The sequence below is a fragment of the Papio anubis genome, chromosome 7 (assembly GCF_008728515.1).
Source record: "Papio anubis isolate 15944 chromosome 7, Panubis1.0, whole genome shotgun sequence".
Classification (NCBI taxonomy): Eukaryota; Metazoa; Chordata; class Mammalia; order Primates; family Cercopithecidae; genus Papio; species Papio anubis.
Window position 1 is genome coordinate 49,234,842 of NC_044982.1, and position 26,666 is coordinate 49,261,507.

Here is a 26,666-nt window from a genome sequence, read left to right on the forward strand (position 1 = left end):
GCTTGTTTTTTTGGTATAATTCTCAATGCTGGTATAATTCTCAACGCTGGTATAATTCTCAATACAACATTAAGTATAGTTATAAGTTATGACCAGACTGATATCCATACAACTGAAATACTGTAAAACACACTTAGATCATTCAGTCAACAAAAATATGTGCTACATGCTTTCAATGTGAGTGTAACTGGTTGGTGATGGGAATGAATAGAAAAATCATAATTCCAACCCTTGAAGGACATACAATGTGTGGTAACATTCCACATTTTTTTCTGAAAGGTATCTGAAGTAGGAATTTTTATAATAATCCTTGAAACAAAGCTTCTGGACACAAGTGAAGCCAAGATAGAAGAAATGAATTATCACCAGTATACTTCTGACTTCACTACCACTTCCCCTAATTGCCTGTATTTCTCTTGACTTCTTTAATACATTTTATTTAGGTTTTCCCACTACCTTTCTAATCACTCCTTCAATTGCCTCACTTGTTCTTCTGAATCTTCCTGTATTATTTTATCTTTTTTCGGTTATTTATTTTCACTGCCTCAACTATTTCTTCTCTGTGGATAATTCCTAAATCCTTATATACAGCTGAGCCTTCTCTTATGAATCAAGCTTTAGATTTTTAGCTACCCACTGAACATTTACAATGGGCTATATTGCTATTACCAGCCAAAAATATGATATGAAACCCATTTCTTCCCAATTTTCTTCATATCAATAATTTAGGTATATTCATTCATTCAGCAAATATTTATGTGCTAGGTCCTGGACTAGATATTTGGAATAAAACAATGAACGAATGAGATTCACATGTCTCTACCCTCTTCAAAAGCGTCAAATTTGGTTTAAGTTCCATTTTTTTTTTTTTTAACAATATCATCTTTGAACAACAACATTTCTTGTCTCTGTATTTACTTAGTAGTCAAGGCTTTACTTTTATCACAGCTTTTACAGCAGTCCCTTCATTTTTCTCCCTTTTCCCTTCTTTTCTCTTTCTGTTGACACTACACTAACTCAGCATTATTAACTTATTATAATATTACCCTTTCATATGGAATATTAATATGCTATAGATTGGCTTGTCTCTAGTTTTTTTACTCACCTTGCTTACGTCCATTCCAGATTAACATTCATAAAGTATCACTTGTGAAAGACTACTCCCCTACTTAAAAAAGTACACCATCAACCAAAGGAATAAAAGTCAGATTCAAATTCTGTATAATCTTAATCTAAATTATGTATCCAGTCTCTTATAGTACTACTACTTTTAGCACTGGTTTCTAAGCATGCCTTGTTTATCCTTCTTTACTCTTTTAAGTAACTTCTTTACCTAAACAATTGTTAGTCAGTCTTCAAGTCTTCATATTCATGCATATCTAGGCCTCAGAGTTTGGCTTAAACTTCACCTCCACTGTAAAGCTTTCCACAATAACTTCAGCTGTAGCACCTTTTTCTTGAAATATCAAAGCTGTTAGCACTGATAAATCGTTGATGTACAACACTGAAAAATTCTTGGAGGGTAAGGACTACATCTTCTATTTTTTGTACACAAATCTCAAATTTTTTGTTTCTTTTTGAGACAGAGTCTTACTCTATCACCCAGGTCGGAATGCAGTGGCATCATCATGGCTCACTGCAGCCTTGAACTCCCCAGGCTTAGGTGATTCTCCTATCTGAACCTCCCAAAAAGCTGTGACTAAAGGTGTGCACCACCATGCCCAGCTGATTTTTCTATTTTTTGTAGAGGTGGGGTCTCACCATGCTGGCCAGGCTGGTCTTGAACTCCTGGGGTCAAGCGATTCACCCGCCTTGGCCTCCCAAAGTGCTGGGATTACAGGTGGGAGCCACCAGGCCTGGCCCAAATCTCAAATTTGATAACCAAGAGCTGAGTGGAATTAGACTGAGTTGGGGTATTTAGGTTAGCTGGTTCCCTTTAAAAAAACACAAAAAACCCTTGTTTAAAAGAGATCTGGTTGCATTCTGTTGTCCAGGTTGCAGTGCAGTGGCACAATTTAGCTCACTGTAACCCTGAATTCCTGGGCTTGAGTGATCCTCCCACCTCAGTCTCCCCAATAGCTGGGACTACAGACACCCCGCCACTATGCCTGGCTTTTTAAAATGTTCAAGTATTAAGTGAAATAGAAGTGACTAATACTAAACAACAATAAAAAATCAAACAAAAATCCAAAAGAGAACTTACACCAGACAAAAAGAATAGAATTCTAAAACAATTGGTGGAAAACATTAAAAATCAACTAGAAATATGCAATTTATAAACAAAGGAAGGGCTCTACTGTAGTAAGCCATATAAATATGTTTACCTTTAAATATGCTGTTTCTCCAATACAAATTGGGTCAAATGGCTGCTTCTCATGGCTCTTGGCTCCAAAAGTTACAGTTCCAGAAAGACTAATTTCCATTGACTTTGGGAACTTCTGGCCTAAAACACAAATATACCAATCAACTATTCTAAATCAAGTAGATTCTACAGTAAATGAAAAGAAAAAAAAACCAATAAATAAAACTTGCTCACCAATAATCCAGATCAGTAAGCTTTTCTCTCGAAATACTTCGAGCTGGCCAAAACTAGTTTTATATTCCAAATGTGTAATTGGACCTCTTTAAAAAGAAAGGGATAAAATAGAAAAAGATCACAGATATAACAGTTTTAAGAGATCTAAGTCAAACTTGGCCACTGTTACTTAATACAAGGACAGCATAAAAGCAGATCTGTATTCAAGTTTCCAGAATAGAAAAAATAATGAATATTAAATCTTGAAAAACAATAAAACACACATAAACATTTTTGGTGATGACGTGTATTTCATTATTAGTTCTTAAGACAACTATGAAATCATATAAAATGTATTAATACAGTCACATAGGTTGCTATAACATTAAGACTATGGTTTTACTACATATGTAGATATACTTTGACAAAAATCTGTGCTGCAGAATAAATTTAAAAGTAGAACTGATAATAAAGTAATATTATAATTGGCTAATTCACCGGGTTGTTGATAGTTTGGTTTGACTTGTATATGGAAAAATTGCTAGAAAAATAATTCCTGAGGAAGCTACATTGGTTTAAGTGTATAATTTACTAGTAAGTTTTACTAGAAAGATAAAGGCATATTTAAAGGTAAACAGATTATTTTTATGACTATATCATGAAAATCAGCATTCATTTGAATAGAATAAAATTATTCAGACCTTAAAAATAAGGTAAAAGAGAAAGACAATTTATTGTGGAGCAGTGGGAATGTATTAAGGAAGACAGAAATTATGGCAATACAGATTTTATTCCTACCTATTGTAAAAAGGTATATGAGCTTCACAGAATTCAAAATTATTTTTCACACTTTCGTGAAGTTTTAAATTAATGGTTATTCTTAGTTGTACTTCTTCCTCCTTCATTTGATAAAATCCCAAAATTGGTGGGACAGGGACCTAAAAAGAAACATAAATGTCTATATAATTCTCAGGTTAATGGGTCTAAAACACCAAAAGTAACTGAGAAGAGTTACTTTTAATGACTTAGAGGTTATTCCAAGTTGTTTTAGTAACAGCAATGATGAATCTATATTCGCTTTAAGGATAGGGATTCTTCTCTCTTTTCTGTTTTCAGAGATGAGAAAAGTGCTTTACAAAGGTGTACAATGCATTCTTGTTCCTATACTTGCTCATCCAGGCTCCCCGTCTCCATGTTCTCTGACCTGCAGCATAGGGTATACAATAGGTGTGCAGCAGGCACTGCCAATCTGCCCACAGCTCCTGTTCTCCAATTGAATCCCATGAGTTCTCCAATCCCCTCGTTCAGCAGTAACTTACTTGGTTGGTCATCAATAACTGACTGAAGGGGAAACAACTTGTAGGCTGGGGTGAGCCAATCATTATTTCTGGTACATGTGAAGTAAGACACAGAAAGACCACTTATACAGTGCAAGCCCTAGAGCTGTAAGGTCATGTGTAAGCAGAGAAAGCCAGCTGAAAGAGGAGACTGAGAAGCAGACATGTGACAGACAAGGTGGACCTTGAGTACAGGCTGATATTAATTTTCTGGTTCCAGTCCCAGTAAGAACTGTGTCTGCTTCTTTTCTTATTCTTAAATGGCAATGAGACTGCCTACTGCATTCTCAAAATAAATTTGCTCTACTTAAGCTAGCTTGAGTAGGTTTTTCTAACCTACTCATCCACAACTAGGACAAGAGATAAATGGTATAGTAGAAAAGAGGTTTGGGAGTCTGAAAAATTGGGGTTCAAATCCAGGCAGTGCCATTTATCAACTATATACCTGGTACAAGTCATTTCACTTCTCTGTGACTCTCCTGAGCTGTAAAATGGGGATAATGTCTAATTAAAGGTTGTTACCAGTACTACAGTACTAGAGAAAATACATGTAACGTGCTTAGGACAATGTCTAACATACAAGCAGTTATTCAATAAATAAATAGATATGAGTAATAATATATATTTGTAATTCAGGTTGCCTGCGATGAGGGGTATTTTATTACGTTCATGGTTAAAACCACGACTAAATCATACCAAAATCTATCCCATGACCGTGAACATTTTTAGGGAACATTAAAACAAAAAATTCAATTATTTTGAAAGCTATTTACAAGTAGTTACCGACACCAAAGATAAGAGGTATCTCATTCAAAGAAGTGAATCTTTTTTTTTTTTTTTCTTGAGATGGAGTCTCGCTCTGTCACCCAGGCTGGAGTACACTGGTGCAATCTTGGCTCACTGCAACCTCTGCCACCTGGGTTCAAGTGATTCTCCTGCCTTGGCCGCCCAAGTAGGTGGGACTACAGGCGCACGACACCATGCCTGGCTAACTTTTTGTATTTTTAGTAGAGACAAGGTTTCACCATGTTGGCAGGCTGGCCTAGAACTCCTGACCTCCAGTGATCCACCCGCCTCAGCCTCCCAAAGCGCTGGGATTACAGGCATGAGCCACGGTGCCCGGCCTAAATCTTCATCTTCATTCATCAATTATTGTCTGATAAATAGAACTTTTTCTAAGTTCTCATACCAAGAGTGTGAATTATTTACTTATCAATAGTATTTATGAATATAAAGATCAGCAAACTCTCAACTATTCTAGGGTTGTTTACCTGGGAAGTGTAGTAGCACAAGTTGAATGACTCTAAAGGTGGAGTCAATGGAAATTTGTAAGGCCCACTAAATGCAGAGTCATCCATTGCATCAATACTACTAGAAGTCAGAATTGCAGAGTCAAGAGAAGTTACACAAGGATGAACTAGAATATCTTGAAGTGGAGATCCATTGGTGGGGAGATTCAAGCTGATGGTAACATTTGGCATGATTCCTTCCAAATCACACTGAAATGCAAACAGAAAGATTACCACCAAAATCTCAGAAGCAAATGTCTGTTTCAGGCTTCTCAAAATTTACCAAAGTCATTTTCCCCAATTAACTCACTTTTCTCTAGGTATTGTTCTCTTTGCTTTCTGTGTTCTTATTAATGGTTTTATCATGTTCTTACACACCCAAGCCAGAGACCAGGAGGGCCCTCATAGACTCCATTGCTTATCTCTAAAGCTCTTACAAAGATAATTTAAATCTGCTGAATTTTCTCCATTCCTGTTGAACCACATTAATACGGGCCCTTACAATTTCTGCCACAGCCCACGAAATATTTCTGAACTTGCTTTCCTATAATCAGTCCTCCAATCCTCCATCCTCCTAGCTCTCCATGCCAGAGCTATCTTAATGAAACATAATTTTTATTATACTTTTTCCATGCTCAAATGCTTTCAGTGATTCTACTTCAATTCTGAATTACTTGTAAAGCCTTTCATTGTTTGGTTCTCATCTACCTCCTTTTTATTTTCCTTCAACTTTTAAGTTTTGGGGTACATGTGCAGGATGTGCAGGTTTGTTACCTAGGTAAACGCGTGCCATGGTATTTTGTTGCACAGATCATCCCATCACCTAGGTATTAAGCCCAGCATCCATTTGCTGTTCTTCCTGATGCTCTCCCTCCCCTAACCTCCCCAACTGACAGGCCCAGTGTGGTCGTTCCCCCCGTGACCGTGTGGTCTCGTCATTCAGCTCCCACTTATAAGTGACAACATGTGGTGTTTGGTTTTCTGTTCCTGCATTAGTTTGCTGAGAATAATGATTTCTAGCTCCATCCATGTCCGTGCAAAGGACATGATCTCATTCCTTTTTATGGCTGCACAGTATTTCATGGTGTATATGTACCACATTTTCTTTATTCAGTCTATCATTGATAGGCACTTATGTTGATTCCGTGTCTTTACTATTGTGAATAGTGCTGCAATGAACATACATGTGTATGTATCTTCATAGCAGAATGATTTTTCTTTGGGTATATACCCAATAATGGAATAGCTGGGTCAAATGGTATTTCTGCCTCAATGTCTTTGAGAAATTGCCACAGTCTTCCACAATGGTTAAACTAATTTACACTCTTACTAACACCGTAAAAGTGTTCCTTTTTCTCTGCAATCTTGCGAGCACCTGTTGTTTTTTAACTTTTTAATAATAGCCATTCTGACTGGTGTTGGATGGTATCTCATCGTGGTTTTGATTTGCATTTCTCAAATGAGCAGTGATGTTGAGCTTTTTTTCATATTTGTTGGCTGCATGTAGGTCTTCCTTTGGCAAGTGTCTGTACATGCCTTTTGCCCACTTTTTAATGGGGTTGTTTTTTAATCTACCTCCTTAATAATTTTCTACCCTGCAACTTACATGTAGTCATATTGGATTCTTGCATTTTCCTAAATAAACCATACTGTCTTATACCTCCAAATGCACCTTTGCATGTGCTATTGCATGTGCTATTCCTTCCAGCTGCAATGTTTTCTCCCTGTAAATGCTTTCATTCTTCATGTCTTAGCTCATTTGATGCTCTCTGTGAAGTCTTACACTCTGTATCACCTCTACAGCCTACCTTTGCTATGTAGAGAAGCCCAGGATCTTCTTCCCTATGTAGTCTGGGTTAGTTTGCCAATGAGAGGTACTCATGAGAGATTTACAAGGGAAAAGAGAAAAGGAAGTAACTTTTCTTGAAAGTTCCTTGAAGCCAGATAGGTCAGCTTCTCAAACCTGTCCTTGAACTCCTACTTCAAGGCCAAAGTGGCCAGATGTTACACTTCTGCGGACCTTTCCTTGAATTTCCTCTGTGAGGTCATTAACAGACAGACATGGCAGTTTCTCAGACTTCTTTGTGAACTTTTGATTTGACTATCTCCTCAGTGACTGTTTCTGAAAGGCTATAGCTAGAGGATCAAAGACTTATTTCCTCAGTGCTTCTTGAATAAGCCCTAATTTCTATGTTAAACATCTTTACTCCTATAAATCTTATAGTGGCTTCTTCTGGCCCAACCAGACTGACATACTTTACTTGTGTTTGTGTAGGTAGCCAGGGTCTTTGTACCCCTCTCTTGAAATTCACCTCTATTAAAGCCTGGATCAAACTGACCAACTGAGCCCCATAAGAATTATTAGTATCTTCTGTTTCACCAGAACTACACAATATTTTAAGAGTTAGTGAACTCTGAAAGCATAACACTTAGTTCCTAATGCACTATCATATACATAGATTGCACCATGCATTAACTGTCCACTATCTACAGGTACCTGGTCCATTTCTCTTTTCAAGTTTTAAATTCTTTGAAACAAGAATCGTTACATTTTTCTTAGTATCTCTAGTGCCTGACACATTTCTATGCATAGAAAACAGTAATAAAAAATGTTTGCTGAGTGGCTATCTTTTTCTAATTATAAACCTACTTTTGTTTTCAATTTCTAATATGAAATGTTTCACTTTTAATGTTTTATCTACTATTTGACATGTGTGGGAATTCATTATATATCTGCTATACAATGTAAGTACTTAGCAGGCAGGCATTATGAAGAGTACTACATATAATCAGTGCCTTTATAAGGTCTCTCAGTGACAATTACAACAATGTCAGTCACATTAAAAATAAATATGCCATATAATCTTACTTTAAAACTTAAAAAAAAAAACTTAGGTTTTTAACTTTTAAACCATCTGCTATTTTCTATATGTGAACTAATAAGAACAAATGAAAAGTAGTTTTGTTTTTGATAGATATTTATGGAGACAAAATAAGCAAACATCAATAGTAAATACCATTATAATTTAATAATATTCAGTTTATACTTAGTAAATTAATCTCTTAATGTTCGTAAAGGGTCAGAGAAACATCAGCCATCATGGAACCTGCCAATGAATCTATCTGGGCACTTAAAATGCCAGATCATCAGTTATTTACTATAGGATGAGAACATCCATTCTAGAAGGAATTGGTGTACTACCCTTTAAACCAATCTGGCATATGTAAACCCAACTTTAGCAGTAAAAGTTATTAAAGAAAAAAAAAGGCACCTAAGAGTTTATCTCATTTTAAAAATGAGAAAAGATTCACAAAATTGTGTAACTTTCTAAAGACATACAGAAAATTAGTGGAAGAATGAGGTCTAGAACTTTGGACCACTGGCCTTTGGCTCTGGTTTTCTACCAGAGTAGGATAAAATGAAGATGATTATTTCCATTTACAATGGGCTTCACAATAAAATTCCTTTAAACAGTAAGTTTTGGAAGTACTTAAAGAATGTCTGGCTAACAGTTATGTTATGTACCTACAACCTTAAAGAAACATTTAGCATGTAGGTTAAGGTATATCCTTTTTTTTCCCTTAAGAACATTTTTTAAGTAAGAAAATTGCCCATCATGATAATCTTGTATCAGGATTAAGAGTAGGAACCAATCTGAAATTCTCCTAAGAGTAAACTGCAGTCAGCCTATCAATGAACAGACACATTAAATGCCATGGTATTAATTAGCATTATATCAAAAATAACATATTCCCTATTTATTGCTACAGAATGAAAAAAAAACAGAACTGGTGAATTTTTCTATTTTATTTTTTTTAAGACAGAGTCTAGCTCTGTCACCCAGGCTGGAGTGCAGTGGCACAATCTTGGCTCACTGCAGCCTCTGCCTCCCAGGTTCAAGCGATTCTCATGCCTCAGCCTCCTGAGTAGCTGGGATTACAGGCGTGCTCCATCACGCCTGGCTAATTTTTGTATTTTTAGTAGAGAAAGGGTTTCACCATGTTGGTCAGGCTGGTCTCAAACTCCTGACCTCAAATGATTTGCCTGCCTTGGCCTCCCAAAGTGCTGGGTTACAGGAATGAGACACTGCGCCGGGCCCTATTTTTCTATTTTCATTTCATTGAACTTATGAGAAAAAAGATTCAACTACTTTAAAACTTAAGAATGACATAATCCATGAACACCTCAATTTTGGAGCCATTTACAATAGTTATTTCTAAGAAAGTGAGTAACTGGAGTGTATTTTTGACCACGATAGATATGAGTTTAAAATAGGCATAAAAACTTTTACGTAACTTTAATGTTAAACAGGATAAAAAAAAAAAAAAGACCCAATATTTCTGTCAGGACTGTTCTAATTCTCTGCTCTTGAACTCTGGTTTTATCTATCAGATTTATATACAGCCACACATTAAATTTGACATATAAAAAACATACGTAACTGCAGGGAATAAAGAAAGAAAAATAAAGAAACGAGAATACTATTAATATAAACTTGTAGAAAGTTTACCTGGAGGATTTTATTTTCAATCATTATTCAACATGGCATGACTCACCACTAACTGTATTGTTATTTCCATTGTCTTTTCCTTCCTATTTTCTATTTCTACAAAGAACCCAATATTAATCTAATGACTTATTTAAATAAGAGTCCCTCAATATAATTTTAGATATGTCAGAGATGTCAATTTCACCCCCTAAAGAAAATGGAAAATAGGAGTGGTGACTTTAAAGTATGTTCTGAAGTTATTTGACATTACTCTTTTCATAGGTGGAGCTTAATTCCATGCCCCTTGAATATGGACCACTTAATGACTTGCTTCTACTGAACAGAAAGTAGTGGAAGTGTAACCTCCCAGGCTAGGTAATACAAATAATCGCTTCTGCCTGGCTGTCCGTCTCTCTCTCTCCTCTCTCTCTCTCAGATCATCTGGTCTGAGGGAAGCCAGTCACCAAGTGTGAGGGCACTTAAGCAGCCAGTTGAGAAGTCCATGTGGAAAGGAACTAAGGCTTTCCTCCAATAACTAGCACCAACTTGTTAGCCATGTGAGTGAGTCATCTTGCAAGTAGATCTTCTAGCCTCAGTCAGACCTTCAGATGCCTATAGTCTCAACTGAAACCCTGACTGCAACTTCGTGAGTGACTCTACACTGAAAGTTCCCAGTGTAGTTTCCCCACAGAAACTATGAAAATAATAAATGTCTATTTTGGGGACAATGAGACAATTCTTTACACAGCCACAGATAACTAATATAATTGGTAAGGAATTAAAAAGACAACATAAAATTTTACATGACTCTCCCATTTAACAACTGCTGCTTAAGATGAAAATAAAAAATGTTATTTAAACCACAACTAGCAAATTTAACTTTCTCCATATGTTAAATAAAATGATAAAGCAAATACCAGAGAAAAATCTCACCTTGCAAGTCACTGTTCCAACAACTTGCCATGTATCCGCTATACCCTGTTTATCATATTGCATGGATTTTACCTTTTCAGTGATAGAAATAGAAACTTGTGGTTTTCCTTTGTACGTTCCAGTTTTCCAAGCTGGCTGTTTTTGTGGCTGAGTCACAGATGCAAAATTGGTATTATCTAATGAATTCTTTAAGTTGGCATCTAATAAAGTGCCAAATGGACAAGCCTGCAGAAGCAAGTCAGGCAACTGGCTCAATTTTGTATTTAGCTCAGAGTCATTTTTTTGACCTGAATAAAGAAAATCCTGTATCCCAAAAAGAAATTCAAAGCCTTGTGAAACTCCACTAACACTAATTAATGGCGGACGAGGGGACAGAGTTTGTTCAACTAGTGGAACACAAGCATATATAATGTCATTCTTCAGAAAAGCGACAACTGGCCAGAGTTCTTCACCTCCTATCAAGAGTCCATAAATGGATGTTTTATTGATGCGTGAACAGCTATCACGACTCTCAACAAAGTCTTTATCATCATCCAATAATCTAAGTTCAAAGAGCAGTGCTTTAAGAAAGGGACCATCTTCAGGAATAGGCACATAACTTGCTCCATTGAAGACTCTGGCTCGTTTTTCAACCGTTGGATACCGCCTGCATTATGGAAACAGAAACATTATAAGTGATTCTTCCAAGTAAAACCAAGATGAAAGAATTTTTTAAAAACTCCCAAATATAAGGCAAACAGTAATAATAATAAAATACATGAGAAACAAATACATACACACAAACACAAATGCCAACAACCAAAAAATTATAATGCCCATTAAGTTACTATTAGAGTAACTTTCATATTTGGTATATAATCTGTTATTGAAAATGCTTAATTCAATTTATTTATTTAGTTTAGGTAGAGTACATGATTCTAATTCAAAATCCCTGTCTCTCAGCCACTCAGATATCATCTTGGTCAGCAAGGAGTATATACTTGAACCATTTTAGGCATCTATAAGAACTTTTTTTTTCTTCTGATTCTGTCTTAGCAGCTACAGTAGGACTAACAAAGTGGTTCAATTTAACCCTCCACAATTTTGGATTCATTAGTTGAGATGGTATAATTTTAAAAGGAATGTTCTATTCTACTCAACCTATAGTGAATGACAGGTACCCTGAGTCTTCTTGCCAATCCCTACAAACACAAGGAAGATCATTTTAGTAATAACGGTTTATCTCTATGGCCCTGGAAGATACTTTTAGGTAATAAAAAAGAATAAAATCAGAATGTTTTTGCATGTGCTGAGTTGAACAGTAAGCAGTTACTAATTTATCTTTTCTTTGGTTGGAAACAGAAGATGCTTTCGCTTATACAGTTTCTCAGTTCCAAAATATGTACTTTTCCTCATTCCTTCTACCTCCACTCCAAAGTCCAGAACAACGTCATTTATCAGCTGTTAACTTTTGAGTAAATCACTTAACTTCCCTTAGCCTATCTTCTTGTTTGTAAATAAAGGGGTGGCAACAAATCAGCAGTTTTTACCAGAGTCAAAAACATACCTGGCTAAAACAGTTTTTGCTAAAAAATATTGATGTTTATTAATATTTAAAAAAAATAAAAGGCCGGGCACGTTGGCTCAAGCCTGTAATCCCAGCACTTTGGGAGGCTGAGACGGGCGGATCACGAGGTCAGGAAATCAAGACCATCCTGGCTAACACGGTGAAACCCCGTCTCTACTAAAAAATACAAAAAAACTAGCCGGGCGATGTGGCGGGCGCCTGTAGTCCCAGCTACTCGGGAGGCTGAGGCAGGAGAACTGCGTGAACCCGGGAGGCGGAGCTTGCAGTGAGCTGAGATCCGGCCACTGCACTCCAGCCTGGGCCACAGAGCCAGACTCCATCAAAAAAAAAAAAAAAAAAAAAAAAAAAAAAAATATATATATATATATATATATAAAATAGAATGTATTCAAAGTTATCTATATGTAGGCTGGGTGCAATGGCTCACCCAGCACTTCTGGAGGCTGAGGTGGGCAGATCACTTGAGGGCAGGAGTTTGCAGGAGTTTGAGACCAGCCTGGCTAACATGGTGAAACCCTGTCTTTACTAAAAATACACAAATTAGCTGGGTGTGGTGGTGCATGCCTGTGATCCCAGCTACTCGGGAGGCTGAGGCAGGAGAATCTTGAACCCGGGAGGTGGAGGTTGCAGTGAGCTGAGCTGAGATCTTGCCACTGCACTCCAGCCTGGGCAACAGAGTGAGACTCCATCTCAAAAAAAAAAAAAAAACACACACACACACAAAACAAACAAACAAAAAAAACCACCAGCCAACCAAAAAACCCAAAAGCAGTTACCCATGTGTAGGTAAATCTCACTTACATTCTGATGCATTTTCTTGATTGAGAAAGGGGAAGAATCAGGTAGCACACCAGTAATGACATGGCATAGCAGGTTAATGCCATTTATTAATCTAAATCTCTGTATATGAATAGTAGAGATCTCTGTACTAAACTGTAGTCCAATCTCTTATTATCTAATTTTCTAGAGGATAAAGTTCTTAAGTATAAAAATTTCACAACTGACTGTGAAGATAAGTTAATCTGGGACCCTTATACAATGTCTCAATATGTGTTCAATGAATATTTTGTTGGATGACTCAACCTATCATTTCTAATTTATTATATGCTTTTTCTAAAACAGGATTCAAAGCTTAAATGGGTCTACAACTATGGGGTATGATACCGGCCTAAGCCAGATGTAACTGGATGCTATTATTATCTGGAAAGGAAACCTTTAAACCAGAATCTTAACCAAGTTTTGTCATGGTAAATAAGTACTTAGATAGAGAAAATATCATTTGCCTTCTTAAATCTTAAATATTGGCCACTTATTGACACTTATGTCAGTGCATATCTGTGTAGCTCTAACACCTGCCCCAAGAGGTTAGAAAACTGAAAATACAATAAAATTTAACTAAGTCATTCAATGATACAGAATTAAATTATTTGAACCCAACTTGCTACCTCCATAAATGTATTGAAAAGCCCATCCAAACATATCTGACTTTTTATTCTGAAATAATATCCTGAGCACAGTTAAAAGTCATTCGGAAAACTAGGATTTAAGAAACTTACTTTTTTAAGTAAAAATAAAAGTTTACCTCTATGAGATATTAAGATAAAAAGTTTACTCTTTTTAAGTAAAAAGTTTACCTCTATGAGATATTAAGATAAAAAGTTTACTCTTTTTAAGTAAAAAGTTTACCTCTATGAGATATTAAGATAAGCTACAAAAGCAACAGATATGGTATTGGCACAAGAAAGACAAAGCACTAGAACTGAGACAAACCAACATTTATATGAGAAGACATAGCTAACATTACCAATAGCCTCACAAATTAATGAAGACATGACATACTGCTTAAAAGGTGGTGTCAGAAAAACTGATCCACAGTACAGAGAAAAACAAAATGGGATTCCTACTTAACACCATATCCAAAGATGGACTACATATGGGTTATAGACCTAAATGTAACAGATGAAATTATAAAGTTAAGAGAAGGTACTGTAGGAAGATATTTTTAGGAAATATGGGTAAGAAACAACTTCAACAAATTCCCAAAAGCGACTACTTCGATTGCATCAAAATTAGTGATTTCTGTTTAACCAAGGGAAACATAAAGTTAATTGACGATGGTAAAATTAAAGAAAATATCAGTACTTTCTAAAAATGACATAGAACTAATATCAAGGATACAAAACAAACTCCTACAAATTCAGAGGAAAAAACAAGCAACTTTGAAAGAAAAAAAAGACATGTACAGGCAATTCACAGTAAAGGAAACTTAAAGGACTAACAATCATTATTACACACAGAAATGCAAACGAAAATAAGATGTCCTTTACCGGAAAAAATTAAATGTTAGGAAAGAATGGAGATATGGGAACCCCTTCTTGCTGCTAGTGAGTGCGTAGGTGGGTGAATGTGCAGATTATTTGGCAGTCTTTAGTCAAAATCGGCATAGACATGCCCAATGGACCAATTTGAGGATGCATACTTTGGCAGTGTTCTTTGGAGGCAAATTTGGGAGAGGTCGTCACTAGGGAAAGGGGACAGGTAAAATGTGTAGGATGTGAACCATGGAGTAATACAGAGCAAGAAAAAACAATGGCCTAGATTTGCACTGTCCAACACAGTAGAACTACCCACATGTGGCTATTTAAACTTAAATAAAAATTAATTAACATTACCCAAAAGTAACAATTGAGTTCCTCAGTTATGCTAGCTGCAGTTCAAAAGCTCAATAGGTACTTGTGGCTAGTGGCTACAGTATTAGCCAGTACAAATTAAGAACATTTCTCCTTTCCATTATCATAAAGAATTCTATTGGGCATGCTGCCTTAGATGAACACAAAGTATCATGGATGTTTCTTTAAAATAGTACTGAGAAATCTGACAAATGTAACATTAGGAAGTGAAGTCTAAAGCACATTTAATTATGTAATTTGAAAAATGCATACAATGAAAAAGGGTAACATCGAAGATGTAAGAGCTACCTGTCAAGGGGAGGGGAACGGCAGTTAGAAATAGGTAACCAAAGGGAATATGTAACCAAAGTAAAATGAGAGATACTTTGGATGGACTGATGCGCCTGGTAAAGTATGTACTAAAGAATATATATAATCTCCTGTATTTGAGGTCCAACAACAAATGTTGGGGTTAGTGTCAGCCAGAAATCCTGCGGGGATATGGTAAACTCCAACTCTGATGCCCTCCGGAACAAAAACTGTTTAGGTTGCAAAGAAGGAATTTTTCATATCCTCATTGCCAACCAATTTTCATTTAAAATTACAATCATTTTTTTTCTGCCTCGATCTCAATTCTACTATGGTGCTACTTCACTATAAACTTTCTTCAGGGAAGAACGAATTGGGACAAAAAAGAATTATCAACGGCCAGAGAACAGAAGGTGAACAGACCCAGTCGATTGCCACCAACATTTTACAATGAGTTATTGTATAATTCTCTTAACAGAGCTATTTTGATTACACAGGGCAAATTCTAAAAGTGGGACCAGATCAACTTAACACAATATACGAAAAAGTGAATTAATTTTTTTTGTGTTTCTATTTTCTTCAACAATTAGGAACTGTAAACAGATGATTTCTACCAATGACACAAATTTACAAGATAAAAATAAAAGTCTGGGTAGGGCACGGTGGCTCACGCCTGTAATCCCAGCACTTTGGGAGGCCGAGACGGGTGGATCACGAGGTCAGGAAATCGAGACCATCCTGGCTAACACGGCGAAACCTATCTCTACTAAAAATACAAAAAATTAACTGGTCGTGGTGGCGGGCGCCTGTAGTCCCAGCTACTCGGGAGGCTGAGGCAAGAGAAAGGCGTGAACCCGGGAGGCGGAGCTTGCAGTGAGCCGAGATCGTACCACTGCACTCCAGTCTGTGGGACAGAGCAAGACTCCGTTTCCAAAAAATAGCGACAACAACAACAACAACAACAACAACAAAGTCTGATGTAACTTAGCATGGATTTTTCAGTAGAATAAAATGTTCCTGAATGACTTTGTCAATGCATGTTGAAAATCTGAAACGTTTAGTGCTCAGTAAATTTTCTACCTTTCCCTTAGTCATCTCCATTTTAATCCTAAGCAGACGGAGGTCATTTTAAAATCCAATACTAATAGAAAACATACACCGTAATACTTAATATGTACGAGTCATCAACTCAATTCTCACAACACTGTAAGGTAAGACTATTAAAATCTCTATTTAACGGACGAAACAGAGGTCTGTTAACTGGCCAGTCCAAGGTCACGCAGCTATTCGTGGCAAACCTGGGCCACGAAGCACCACAAAACTATGCTACTTCATCGATCAGGATTCAGATTTGCATTTACCTGGAGAATCTCACGGTGCCACAAAGTGGAGTTCCCGGTTCGTGACTTATAAGCCACACTGCCCGCTGCGCCATGGTAAGTCAGTGAAGCATTAACTCATCTCATAATTAAGGTCGCCACCGAGGAACAGTGCAGACAGGCTTTCTCAGAAGCCCCAAGGCTCATCTTGCGCCACAAACCGGTCGCGCTCAGCAGAGAGGTTATTTTTAGGTGAGGTAACTAACACTTCTGAGTCGCTCTAGCTCAACATACACCACAAAAAGTTCTAAGAACCCCAACCTATAACGTTGAGAAATTTACCTATCCCCTGCAACTCCGGTACTTTCTTCCTCTAAATTCCACTTCCGGAACGGTGGCCCGCAAGGATCCAAGTTCCTCACATACCGTAGCGTCGAGCCTCTTTTCGGATAGCCAGCCGCTCGTTTTCTTCACTGGCCCCTCCCGACAACCTCCGGGACGCGCGCAGTTCCACTTCCGGCGTGTGAGGCGGTGACAATGGGAGCAGCGCGGGTGGCGCCGGGAGGCAGCTGACAGGCGTTTGCGGCTTCGCTTCATGGCAGCTCTCCCGCCCCGCCTGGGATCTGTGGGGAGTGGGGGAGCCCGCGGCGGCCCGGAGCCAGGGTTGGCGAGCCGAGCGGAGACCTGTGCGCCGCGCCTCTGAGGCGCAGCATGTGAAGCGGAGACGGCATCCAGTGCGGGGCGAGCCTCTCAGCCGGCCGGGATGGCTACCACGGCCGAGCTCTTCGAGGTGGGCCCCGGCGGCTCTTCAGGGAGTGGCAGGCTCGGGGTTTGCAGGCAGCTAGGTGGGCGGGCTGAGGAGCGGGCGTTTGCTGGCTACCCAGGAGGAGCCCTCGGGAGAGAGACGCGAAACTGAAGGGTTGGGGTGGCAGCTCCGTGTTAGCGCGGGCGGAGCGTGAAATGGGGGAGGGGTGCTTGGGGCCGAGGTGGGTTGGGCGACCGGTCGGCCGAGAGGGGAAGCCGGGTGTCCGAAGGGAGGAGGGTTGGTTTTTCTCTGTGGGGGCAAGAGGGGGAGTCTGGAAGGTTCGGGTGTTGGAAGATGTCTACTCGGGATGAGTAGTGGGAAGGGCTGACTCAGGACGAGGAAAGAGAGCCAAGAGCCTCAGGTTGGGCGAGTCTTGTCGCTGGGATTCTTGCGGGAATAATAGCAGGAAGCCACTTAAGATGGGGACTCTTGGGGGCTTCTCGTTTTGAATAATTATTCCATTAGTAAGGCTGCAGGTGGCATTCATAGGCCTGCCAGTTTAACCTTACATTTGAAAAGGCTGGGACAATTTTTTTTTTTTTTGTACAATAAAGGCCTACTTATCTCTTTCGACTGAAGGGAGGCAAAATTCAAGTGAACACTTTATTTCATGTAATAATAATACACTGAAAGCATTTACGTGTATTATAAAATAAAACCGAAATGAACACTATAAAACGAACACTTCGTTTCATATATATAATGCACCTTAAGTGTATTATATTCATTTACGTGTATTATAAAATCACCAAACTGCAAGCTAGAGAATCCTTAATACGTAATAGTGAGAATACTATCTTTCCTCGAGCGTTTTCAGTATCTAAACCTTAAAATTTAATTTCGTGAAGTCTGGTGTAAGAAGCTGTGATAAAAGTTTGAGATAATAGAATAGGAAAACTAATTGGACTACAAAACAATGAAACTTATAAAGCATCTCGTGTGAAATAAATGAAAACACATGAGAAAAAGGAAAAGACCCCTTTTGTGTGTGTGTGCTTGTGTTTCACATTGAATAACAAAAGTGCATTAATTGAGAAGACTGTAATCCACAATAGGGAACTTCTCCATAAGTGAAAATGGTATCCTTTTTCTGCCTAAGATTCAGCAGTTTTTGTGGCTTACAATTTGAATGCCACAGTTTTGATAAATGGAACTTTGCATTTGTTATTGTTACTATATTTTGCGTATCAGTCAGCTTTCGGATCGATAGTGCTTTTTTTGAGAGGAATAATATATGTTATTGTTATAATAACTTGTAATAAGACAGTAATTTGTGAATGAAGGATCGTAATTACAAGAAAGACTTCAGAGATACTGTATTTTCTCAGTTAAGTGTTGGGAGATAAGCTACATTAATTTCTGTAATTCCAAAATTGTGCCATCTGTTTATTGACACAAGATTGGGGAGACACTTTTCCTGCTAGGAACTTTTACTGTGTCCCTGGGTACTAAGTAGTGCTGTGGTTCCTTGTTTTATTTTTCACATCTTACAGAGGGAGAACACGATGAAGTTGTATGAGATCTTCAATTAATGTATTTGCTGACAAGCCAGGTCTTAACAGAAAATTATTATATATGTTGTCATACAGTTCATAAGACATTATCCTTTGAGTTAATCCAGTTCCAGTTGTACCTTGGACCGTCTTATGTATATTTTTATTTAAATATTTGACTGCATGATTTCGGTAACTTATTTGGAAATATGTTTGATTTTTTTTCTCCCTCTCCCTGGCGGGGAAGGGGAGGAGGTGGGGAAATATATATTTTGCTTTCTGGGGTCCGGACATTAGGTTGAGTCGTTAAACCAGATTAGGATTTAATGTAATTTAGTGACTCTAGTTATATGGTAGCCAGTAAGATTCAGTGATAATAGAGACAGTAGCCCTTACACTACTCTTAGGCCAGAGGGTTTTAGAACAAATTTAAACATATGTATAGATCGTAAAACTTATGTGACTTTTTTTCTTGACTGTATGTAGATTGTTGCTTCGTCAAAATTAAAAGCATAATAGTTATAATTAAATTTTAGTAGTTATAATTAAGAAGTGCATTTATTTTTTCTGGTACTGCTATGAATCCAGCCCTACAGTGGACTCTACTCTTGAGTAAGTTTTCATCCCCAAGTGAAAAGTTGATCTCTTGGCGTTGGAGGGAGGAGGAAAAACAAATCTTGTCACTGCTCAGTTTCCTGTAGCTACTGCCATAGCATCTAGATTGTAGTACAAGTCAAAGGAAGTATCTTTTCCCCCTGCTTCCCTTTCTTAGTGCCAGCTGGAGAACTGTGGAAAACAGAAGGCAGGATGTAGTCAAGGATGTTTGGTTTTTATTCATCCTAACTTTCATGCACTATTAAATAGAATTGTACTTTCATTTTTCATGTTAAGAGAAGTTAAAACAAAATTAAGCTTTTGAATCCATGAAATTTCATTGTGTTAACTATACTTCTTTTAAAATCTTATTGGTCCCATGACACTTAATGAAAACAACTTCATATAACAAAATCAGACTGTAATGTATTTCCTCAGTTGACCGAAATGATTTAGTAATAGATGATTTGGCTATTGTAATAGTGTATATCCTGAAAGTTTCTCAGAATACCTTCTTAGTTTCAACGTTTGTTGACAGATCTTTCTGAAAAGATCCATGTACAGTGTTATTAAATCTTCTCAGGATAGACATTCTGAATAAGGATTGTTACGTGGTGTAGATAAATTGTATCTTCTACATATGCAAAGTGGCTGGGCTCAGAAATTCCTTTTTAAATTTTCTTTTCTTTGTTTTTGAGACAGGGTCTTGCTCTATTGCGCAGGCTGGAGTGCAGTTGGGTGATCACTGCTCACTGCAGCCTCTACCCTCCAGGCACAATCCATCCTCCCACCTTAGCCTCCAGAGTAGCTGGGACTACAGGTGCCTGCCACCACACCCAGCTAGTTTTTAAAATTGTTTTGGAGAAACAAAGTTTCACCATGTTGCCCAGGCTGGTCTTGATCTCCTGGGCTTAAGCAATCTGCCCACCTTGGCCCCCCGAGGTGCTGGGATTACAGGTGTGAGCCACTGTGCCCCGCCAGAAGTTCTTTTTATGTTGTTGCAAATATTCCTTTCTCCTTTTATTGTACTACTGAGGACATTCTTTTCTCATTTGCTTATTTTTTCCCCATAATTCTTCAAGAATCTTCCCTTTTCTCTGGTTAGACTACCATTATGGGAGAGTTCTTGGTTAGTAACTAGGGTTAATTATTCATTCATTCTACAAATATTTGTTGAATACCTATTAAGTTCAAGGTAAAGTTCTTGAACTTTATCTGCATGCCTCAAAGGGCATGCCAAAGAAATATTAATCCTACGAGATGTGTTGCAAAAATACTAACAGGGTTCAGTGGCCAAATAACTTATGGAAATGAGCATAGTCTGTTTTGTTGGAGATTTGCAGTATACCTTAATATGTTAAAGATGATGAGAAGTCCATTTCCCAAACTTTTTTCACCATGAGACTCTTTTCTTTTTTTAAGAGACTTTTATTTTCTACTGCTTGTTAACTTAATTTTGTGAATTACAAGGTACATATTTTGGAAAATGTTAAGTATAGAACCTGTCCTTAGCAAATAGAGGGAGAGAAGGTAGATACATGATACTATACTCTTAAAAATAAGGTTATAAATGGTTTCAAAGAAGTCTAGATAAAGTGCCATAGGTGTCAAGAGGATGGGAAGATTACCTCTAGAAGAAAGAAAGGATTAGAATTATCTACAGAGGGATTATTATCATTTGAATTATCTACAGAGGAAAAATTAGATTTGAGTTTGTGGAACTGGGTGAAGGGACTTTTCAGTAAAGCAGACAATGAAAGCTAAGACATAAAGGGAGGGTTGTAGGCCCTGGAGATAAGGGGAACATTCATTTTGGCTGGAGTATAGCACACATAAAGAGGAGGAGTGGCATGTAAGGTAAATTGGGGTTTAATTTTGGAGGTCCTAAATGCCAGGATTAAAAATTCATTTTTTTTTTTCTTTCTGTAAATGTAGGTTCCTTGATAATAGTGCTTGAGGTCAGGTAATTTGGCTGTGATAGCAATGGCTGTTTGATTTCCAAATTAGAGTATGAATATTGAAGAACACATTTTCCCACATTTATTTGTCTCGTAATTTTTCAAACTAAATTACAAAAGCTGTTTAAAAATGGACTTGTTGAAAATGATGTCTCTTGTTCAATTAGCTAGCCAGGTGTATACTAATGAGCATGAGATATACAAGTAAGGAGCACCCCGTTAACTGTCAAGGTGCTGAAATGCTATTTATTTTAACCATATTAGTTGTTAAGTGTTTATAGACGTTGGCTACCAATTGTAGTATCATGTATATGATAAAATGTATTCATTCTGCAAACATTGAATAAATGTGTAGGCCAGACATTATTCCAGGTACTAGAGTTAAAAGATGTTGAGTTAAGCATCTGATTGAGGGAGACAGACATGTTAATACATTAATACAGTGCAGTGGGAGTTTAGAATCTTTTCCAGGGATTATTAGGAAAGGTTTCATTTAGTAGTGGCATATAGAAATTGGATATTGATGGATGAGTAGAGATTTTTCAAACAGGAGAAGGGCATTCCAAGGCAGAGACACAAGATGACTCCAGTTTATTGTAAGGTGAGGCAATTGAGAAGAGTTAGGATGTGTATGTGCATATTTTAAGAACAGGGAGTGGTGGCAAGGCATTGAGACCATGGGAGTTTGAGGGCAGTTTTTCATTTTTTTGTTTTTTTTTTTTTTTTTTTGAGAAGGAGTCTAGCTCTGTTGCCCAGGCTGGAGTGCAGTCACATGATCTCGGCTGACTGTAACCTCCGCCTCTGGTTTCAAGCGATTCTCCTGCCTCAGCCTCCTGGGTAGCTGGGATTATAGGTGCCTGCCACCATGCCTGGCTAATTTTTTTATTTTTAGTAGAGATGGGCTCTCACTGTGTTGGCCAGGCTGGTCTCGAACTCCTGACCTCATGATCGACCCGCCTTGGCCTCCCAAAGTGCTGGGGGATTACAAGCATGAGCCACCGTGCCTGGCCAGTTTTTTTGTTTCTTGAGACAGGGTTTTGCTCTGTCACCCAGGCTGGAGTGCAGTAGTGTAATCACAGCTCACTGCAATGTCTACCTCCTAGGCTCAGGCAATCCTCCCACCTCAGCCTCCCAAGTAGCTGGGACTACAGGCATGTGCCACCATGCTTGGCTAATTTTTTATTTTTTGTAGGGATGGGGTCTCACTATATTGCCCAGGCTAGTCTCGAACTCCAGGACACAAGTGATCCTCCCACCTCAGGCCTCCCAAGGTGCTGGGATTACAGGCATGAGCCACTGGGCCCAGCCCCGGGGGAATTTTTAAGAAGGCTTTTTATAGATCATGCAAGAGGGCTGATCTTACTTTTTTTGGGTAAGGGTCAGGAAGACAGACAATTTTATTTTTTATTTTTATTTTTTTATTTTTTTGGTTTTGAACCTTTAATGAGAAAAAAATATATAATGTCGAGCTCAAGAACACTGTGTGTTTGGTGTCATTGGGTCAAGGGTTGGGGATACACACGGCAGAATTTGGAAACAGGGTATACATCAACAAAAACATTAGTCATAACAAGAAAAACTGGCGCCTGGCACAATCAACTCTCAGTTTCCTCTTCACTCAGCAGCATGTTGGGGATCCCGCGGCTGATGGGGAACATACGTCCAGACTTCGGGCACTGCAGGGTGCCCTCTATGACTTCCACCTCCAGCAGCAGATGGTGCATGGTCCTCAGAAACTTCATTCTCCTCATATCCCTCGACCGGCCCTTTAGGCACCTGGATCAGGCGCAAATTATCGGCCGCTTCCAGGAACGCCGCCCACTCCACCTTAGGTATCATACGCGCCACGAAGTTGGGGTTGAACTCCACAGGGCAGATACGGACCTCAGTGGCCTGGAGGCGCAGGGGGAAGCCACGGGACCCCACCCCCTGCACATGCGAGCTCAGCAGATTGTGGGTGAGCAGTTTCATATCGCCGACCAGGCTCTCGTTCGACAGACAATTTTAATGTCAGCGTGAAGAATGGCCTTCGATGGGGGAAGAAATTGTTAGCTGGGAAAATTGGGATCATGGGCAGCCTAACATAATTGTTGTCATTTGGTAAGTGTTCCAGAATTATCTGTTGACTGATTAATCTTGCCAGATGAAATTCTAACCTAATTCAATGGCAACAGAGAAGAAATTTGAAAAGACATTTTGAAGGAAGAATTAAAATAATTCAATTACTGAGGAGTTAAAATTCTAAATTTGTAACTTTGAAAAGTAGGTGGTTGGTGATTCATTAACTGTGACAGAGAAAATTAGAAGGACCTTTGCAGGGGAAAGAAATAATATATTCATTAAATATATATGTATATGTTATTTTATATATGTATATATATATTTTGTTTTATACTTTGAGTTTTTAGCAAGACATCGTGGTAAAGAAGTCCACTAGGCAAATGGAAATATGAATTAGTAACTCAGAAAGAGATCACAGTTAGAGATAGCAGTTTAGGAAGTATCACTTTATATGGGTGGTAATTTAGTCAGGAGGTGGATGACATCTCTTAGCTCTGCCCCTTACTAGTTGTGTGATCTTGGCAAGTTACCCAACCTCTTTGTACCTCAATTTTCTCATCTGTATAATGGGGGAAATAGTAGTATCTACTTCAGAAGGTTTTTTTGATGACTAAATTGAATTGAGAAATTTAAATTGCTTAGCATACTATCAAAAGAGTAGTATCCATTTTTAAAAATTAGGTGTCGGCCACTTTCAATTTAAGTGGATTGAGATGAGAACTAGATTAAAGATCTATCAGGGAGAGAAAGCCTTCAGCCTTGTCGGTCTCAGCTGACTTAGAGTAAATGATCCAAGAAGTAGGAGATTATAGTAGGAGAGGATTACAAAAAGGGGCTGTGGAAGGTTATATTTTTCAGGATGGTCACAAGATCTGCCATCCCACATCGTGATGTTTATGCCCCTCCCATAGGGAAGTAGGGTCTCTGCTCACTTCTTGAATCTGTACAGGCCTATGACTATAGAAGTGTTGCTACGTAGTGATTTGCAAGGTTAGGCCCCATAGAGGGCCAGATGTATTACCTTTGATGACCTAACCTCTTGGACTCTAGCAACCATACCAAGAGAAAGCCCATGCGGCCCTTTTAAAGAACCAAGGCCCTTCACCCTTGGCTCTCGCTGAACTCCCAGCTAACGGTAAACACCAGCTTGCCATCTTGAAAGAGTATCTTCTAGCCAAGTTGAGCAGCCCCAGCTTATTTCATGTGGAGCAGAGACCAGATTTCCCTGTTGAGCCCTCCTCAAATCAGATTTGTGAACAGTATGATTATTGTTATTTTAGGCCACTAACTATTTGAGTGGTTGTTAGGCAGCAATAGATAACTGAAACAGAGGCTGATCAATTTCTTACCTTCTATTGGTGTTAGTGGAGAGAGTGATAGAGGTAGAGGTTGATGCTTAAGAGTAATAGAGTTCCATTTAAGTGTTTTATGCTTTGGAGTTCTCCAGTCAAACCAACTTGAAAGTGAACTTCTGGAATAAGCAAGTCATTAAATTGAGGACAGTATTATAGACTGCACATGTGTATAATTAATTTAAAATACTGAATCCCTGGTGTTCCCAGGAAATTAAATTGTTGAGGTGTGTGTGTGCCCACATGTGTGAGAGAGATTTGAAAGAGTGATTGCTTTGTTCTCTTAAAAGTGGATTGCAACTGCACATAACACCCGGCAAATAAACATATAACCTACAAATTAAATGAAAGTTCTAGTTGAGTGATAAATAATTTAAAAGTTTGGTGGTTAATATTTTATGTATATATATATATTTAAAACTTAGCAAACTTTTCTGATGCTATTTCCTTGAAGCTGAAATATGAAAATAAGAAAATATAGTTATTTATATATCTTTGCTTATTCAGGGTATGATAAATGAAAGAAGCAATGATTCCTTACTTGTTTAATTTTATTTCCAAGGTGTTTATTAAATACCTGTAAGAATATTTAACGTGTATATTTGTAAATACACTTAATTTGATTTGAAATGCTAATGGCAGATTTTATTAAATACTTAAAGTAATTTCACAGTCTATATTAAAGTCTCTATAATAGAGTGGGAAAAATATCTGGGTTAGAATACTGGTTTAATACCTTGATAAGACTTAAATTTCATTTCCTCAGTTTCCTCATATGTAAAAATGAGATGAAAGAGCTGGGCTGTGATGATATTTAAAGAACATTCTTGCATTACAAATTTTAAATCTGATTATATGATTCTGCTGAGCCTAGTATAACAGGAATTGTAACATTTTGTTACCTCTCCCTTTTGGACATACACATGATATATATTACTTTACGGTTCGAAATGAGAAATATTCTATCCTGGAAAAATATTTTGCTTAAGAGAATCTAAAATATTTTGTAAGATTCTAAATTACCATCATTCAGGTAGTCTTCAAAACAATTTTGATGACATGATTAATTGACCAATTTCATAGTTTAAAGGGCTTCAAGATTGAATGTTAAAATTGACTAATTTTAAAAAGTAAAATTATTTATTTTGTAGTGTTTGTGCAAGTAGTTTTCAAAATACTTTTTCAAAGTTTGCCTTAGTTATATTTGTGTCTTAAAATGCTTTATTTTTCTACCTTTTCATACTACTTTTGAAATCCATTTTGTTAGCTGGAGACAAAATATTTTGTGGTTTTTAAAAAAAATCAGTAGTCAATAAATATAAGTTATTAATATACAGAAAACACGTAAAGAATCTCACTGAAAAATCAAAGAAAATGGGGTTAGAAAGTAGAGGCCAAATATTGTAAAATTCTTTAGTTCTTTGTAGTGCCAGAATTGTATTAGGCTCATATTTGGTTTCTGTTAGAATCTTGGATTGATAGTACCATGTAATGCCTGTTCTTTATTTCTGGGTTGTGGGGTAGTGGTCCTGCCCTTTTGGTTTTGGATATATGGATCAAGAGCATGACTTTCAAGACCCTCTGCAGGGATTTCAGCCATGGCCCCAACTAGCTAGTGTTTTGGTATGCTCAGCATTGTTCTGTTGACTACAGCTGGAAAGCAAGAGAAATGTATGACACAGCCTCCCCTTGCTTTCAATGTAAGTATGGAGAAAAGAGTGAAACTTATGAAAATGATTCTAAATCAATAAATGATAAAATGACAGTTAGTAATATTCTGTGTTGGGATTTGAATTTTTAAGCTTCATAGGGGTTTAAGAGTGGAGAAATTAATGGAGACCATGTAGGGAAGGAACCCTTCAAAGAAGAAAAGGGAATGGAGCCAGGCTTTAAGTAATGGTATAGCAGTCTTTGAAGTTTTGGAGGAGAAAGGGCATACTTAGTAGGGTGAGTTACCTGGCCACAGGTTAGGAAA

The 26,666-nt window shown here is 37.8% G+C and overlaps 2 protein-coding genes and 1 pseudogene across 7 annotated transcripts in view; 1 reads left to right on the forward strand and 2 right to left on the reverse strand.

Annotated features, from left to right (window-relative positions):
• The window catches only part of AP5M1 (adaptor related protein complex 5 subunit mu 1), a 31,732-nt gene extending 14,801 nt beyond the window's left edge, over nucleotides 1-16,931 (reverse strand). For 4 of the 5 annotated variants that reach the window (XR_002523369.2, XR_002523368.2, XM_021941256.2 and 1 more), the window contains exons 1-6: nucleotides 16,471-16,866; nucleotides 10,565-11,210; nucleotides 5,124-5,351; nucleotides 3,314-3,453; nucleotides 2,537-2,622; nucleotides 2,325-2,443 (exon numbers count right to left, since the gene is read on the reverse strand). Coding sequence is in view for 3 of the 5 variants with exons in the window: in XM_021941256.2 (XP_021796948.1) it covers nucleotides 2,325-2,443; nucleotides 2,537-2,622; nucleotides 3,314-3,453; nucleotides 5,124-5,351; nucleotides 10,565-11,210; nucleotides 16,471-16,544 (1,293 nt within the window). In the remaining 2 variants the exon portion in view is untranslated. Of the gene's footprint in view, nucleotides 1-2,324; nucleotides 2,444-2,536; nucleotides 2,623-3,313; nucleotides 3,454-5,123; nucleotides 5,352-10,564; nucleotides 11,211-16,470 lie in introns of all 5 variants that reach the window. The other variant, XM_003901857.4, reaches the window with a different exon arrangement.
• Nucleotides 16,932-16,935: 4 nt separating this feature from the next.
• EXOC5 (exocyst complex component 5) overlaps nucleotides 16,936-26,666 on the forward strand; it is a 64,035-nt gene continuing 54,304 nt past the window's right edge. Inside the window, exon 1 of the mRNA XM_003901854.3 lies at nucleotides 16,936-17,218. Coding sequence (XP_003901903.1) covers nucleotides 17,192-17,218 — 27 coding nt within the window. The 5' untranslated portion in view covers nucleotides 16,936-17,191. The remainder of the gene's footprint in view (nucleotides 17,219-26,666) is intronic.
• LOC101011202 lies at nucleotides 22,700-23,262 on the reverse strand (annotated as a pseudogene). The gene has a single exon (XR_004184894.1). The product of XR_004184894.1 is annotated as a multifunctional methyltransferase subunit TRM112-like protein pseudogene (transcript).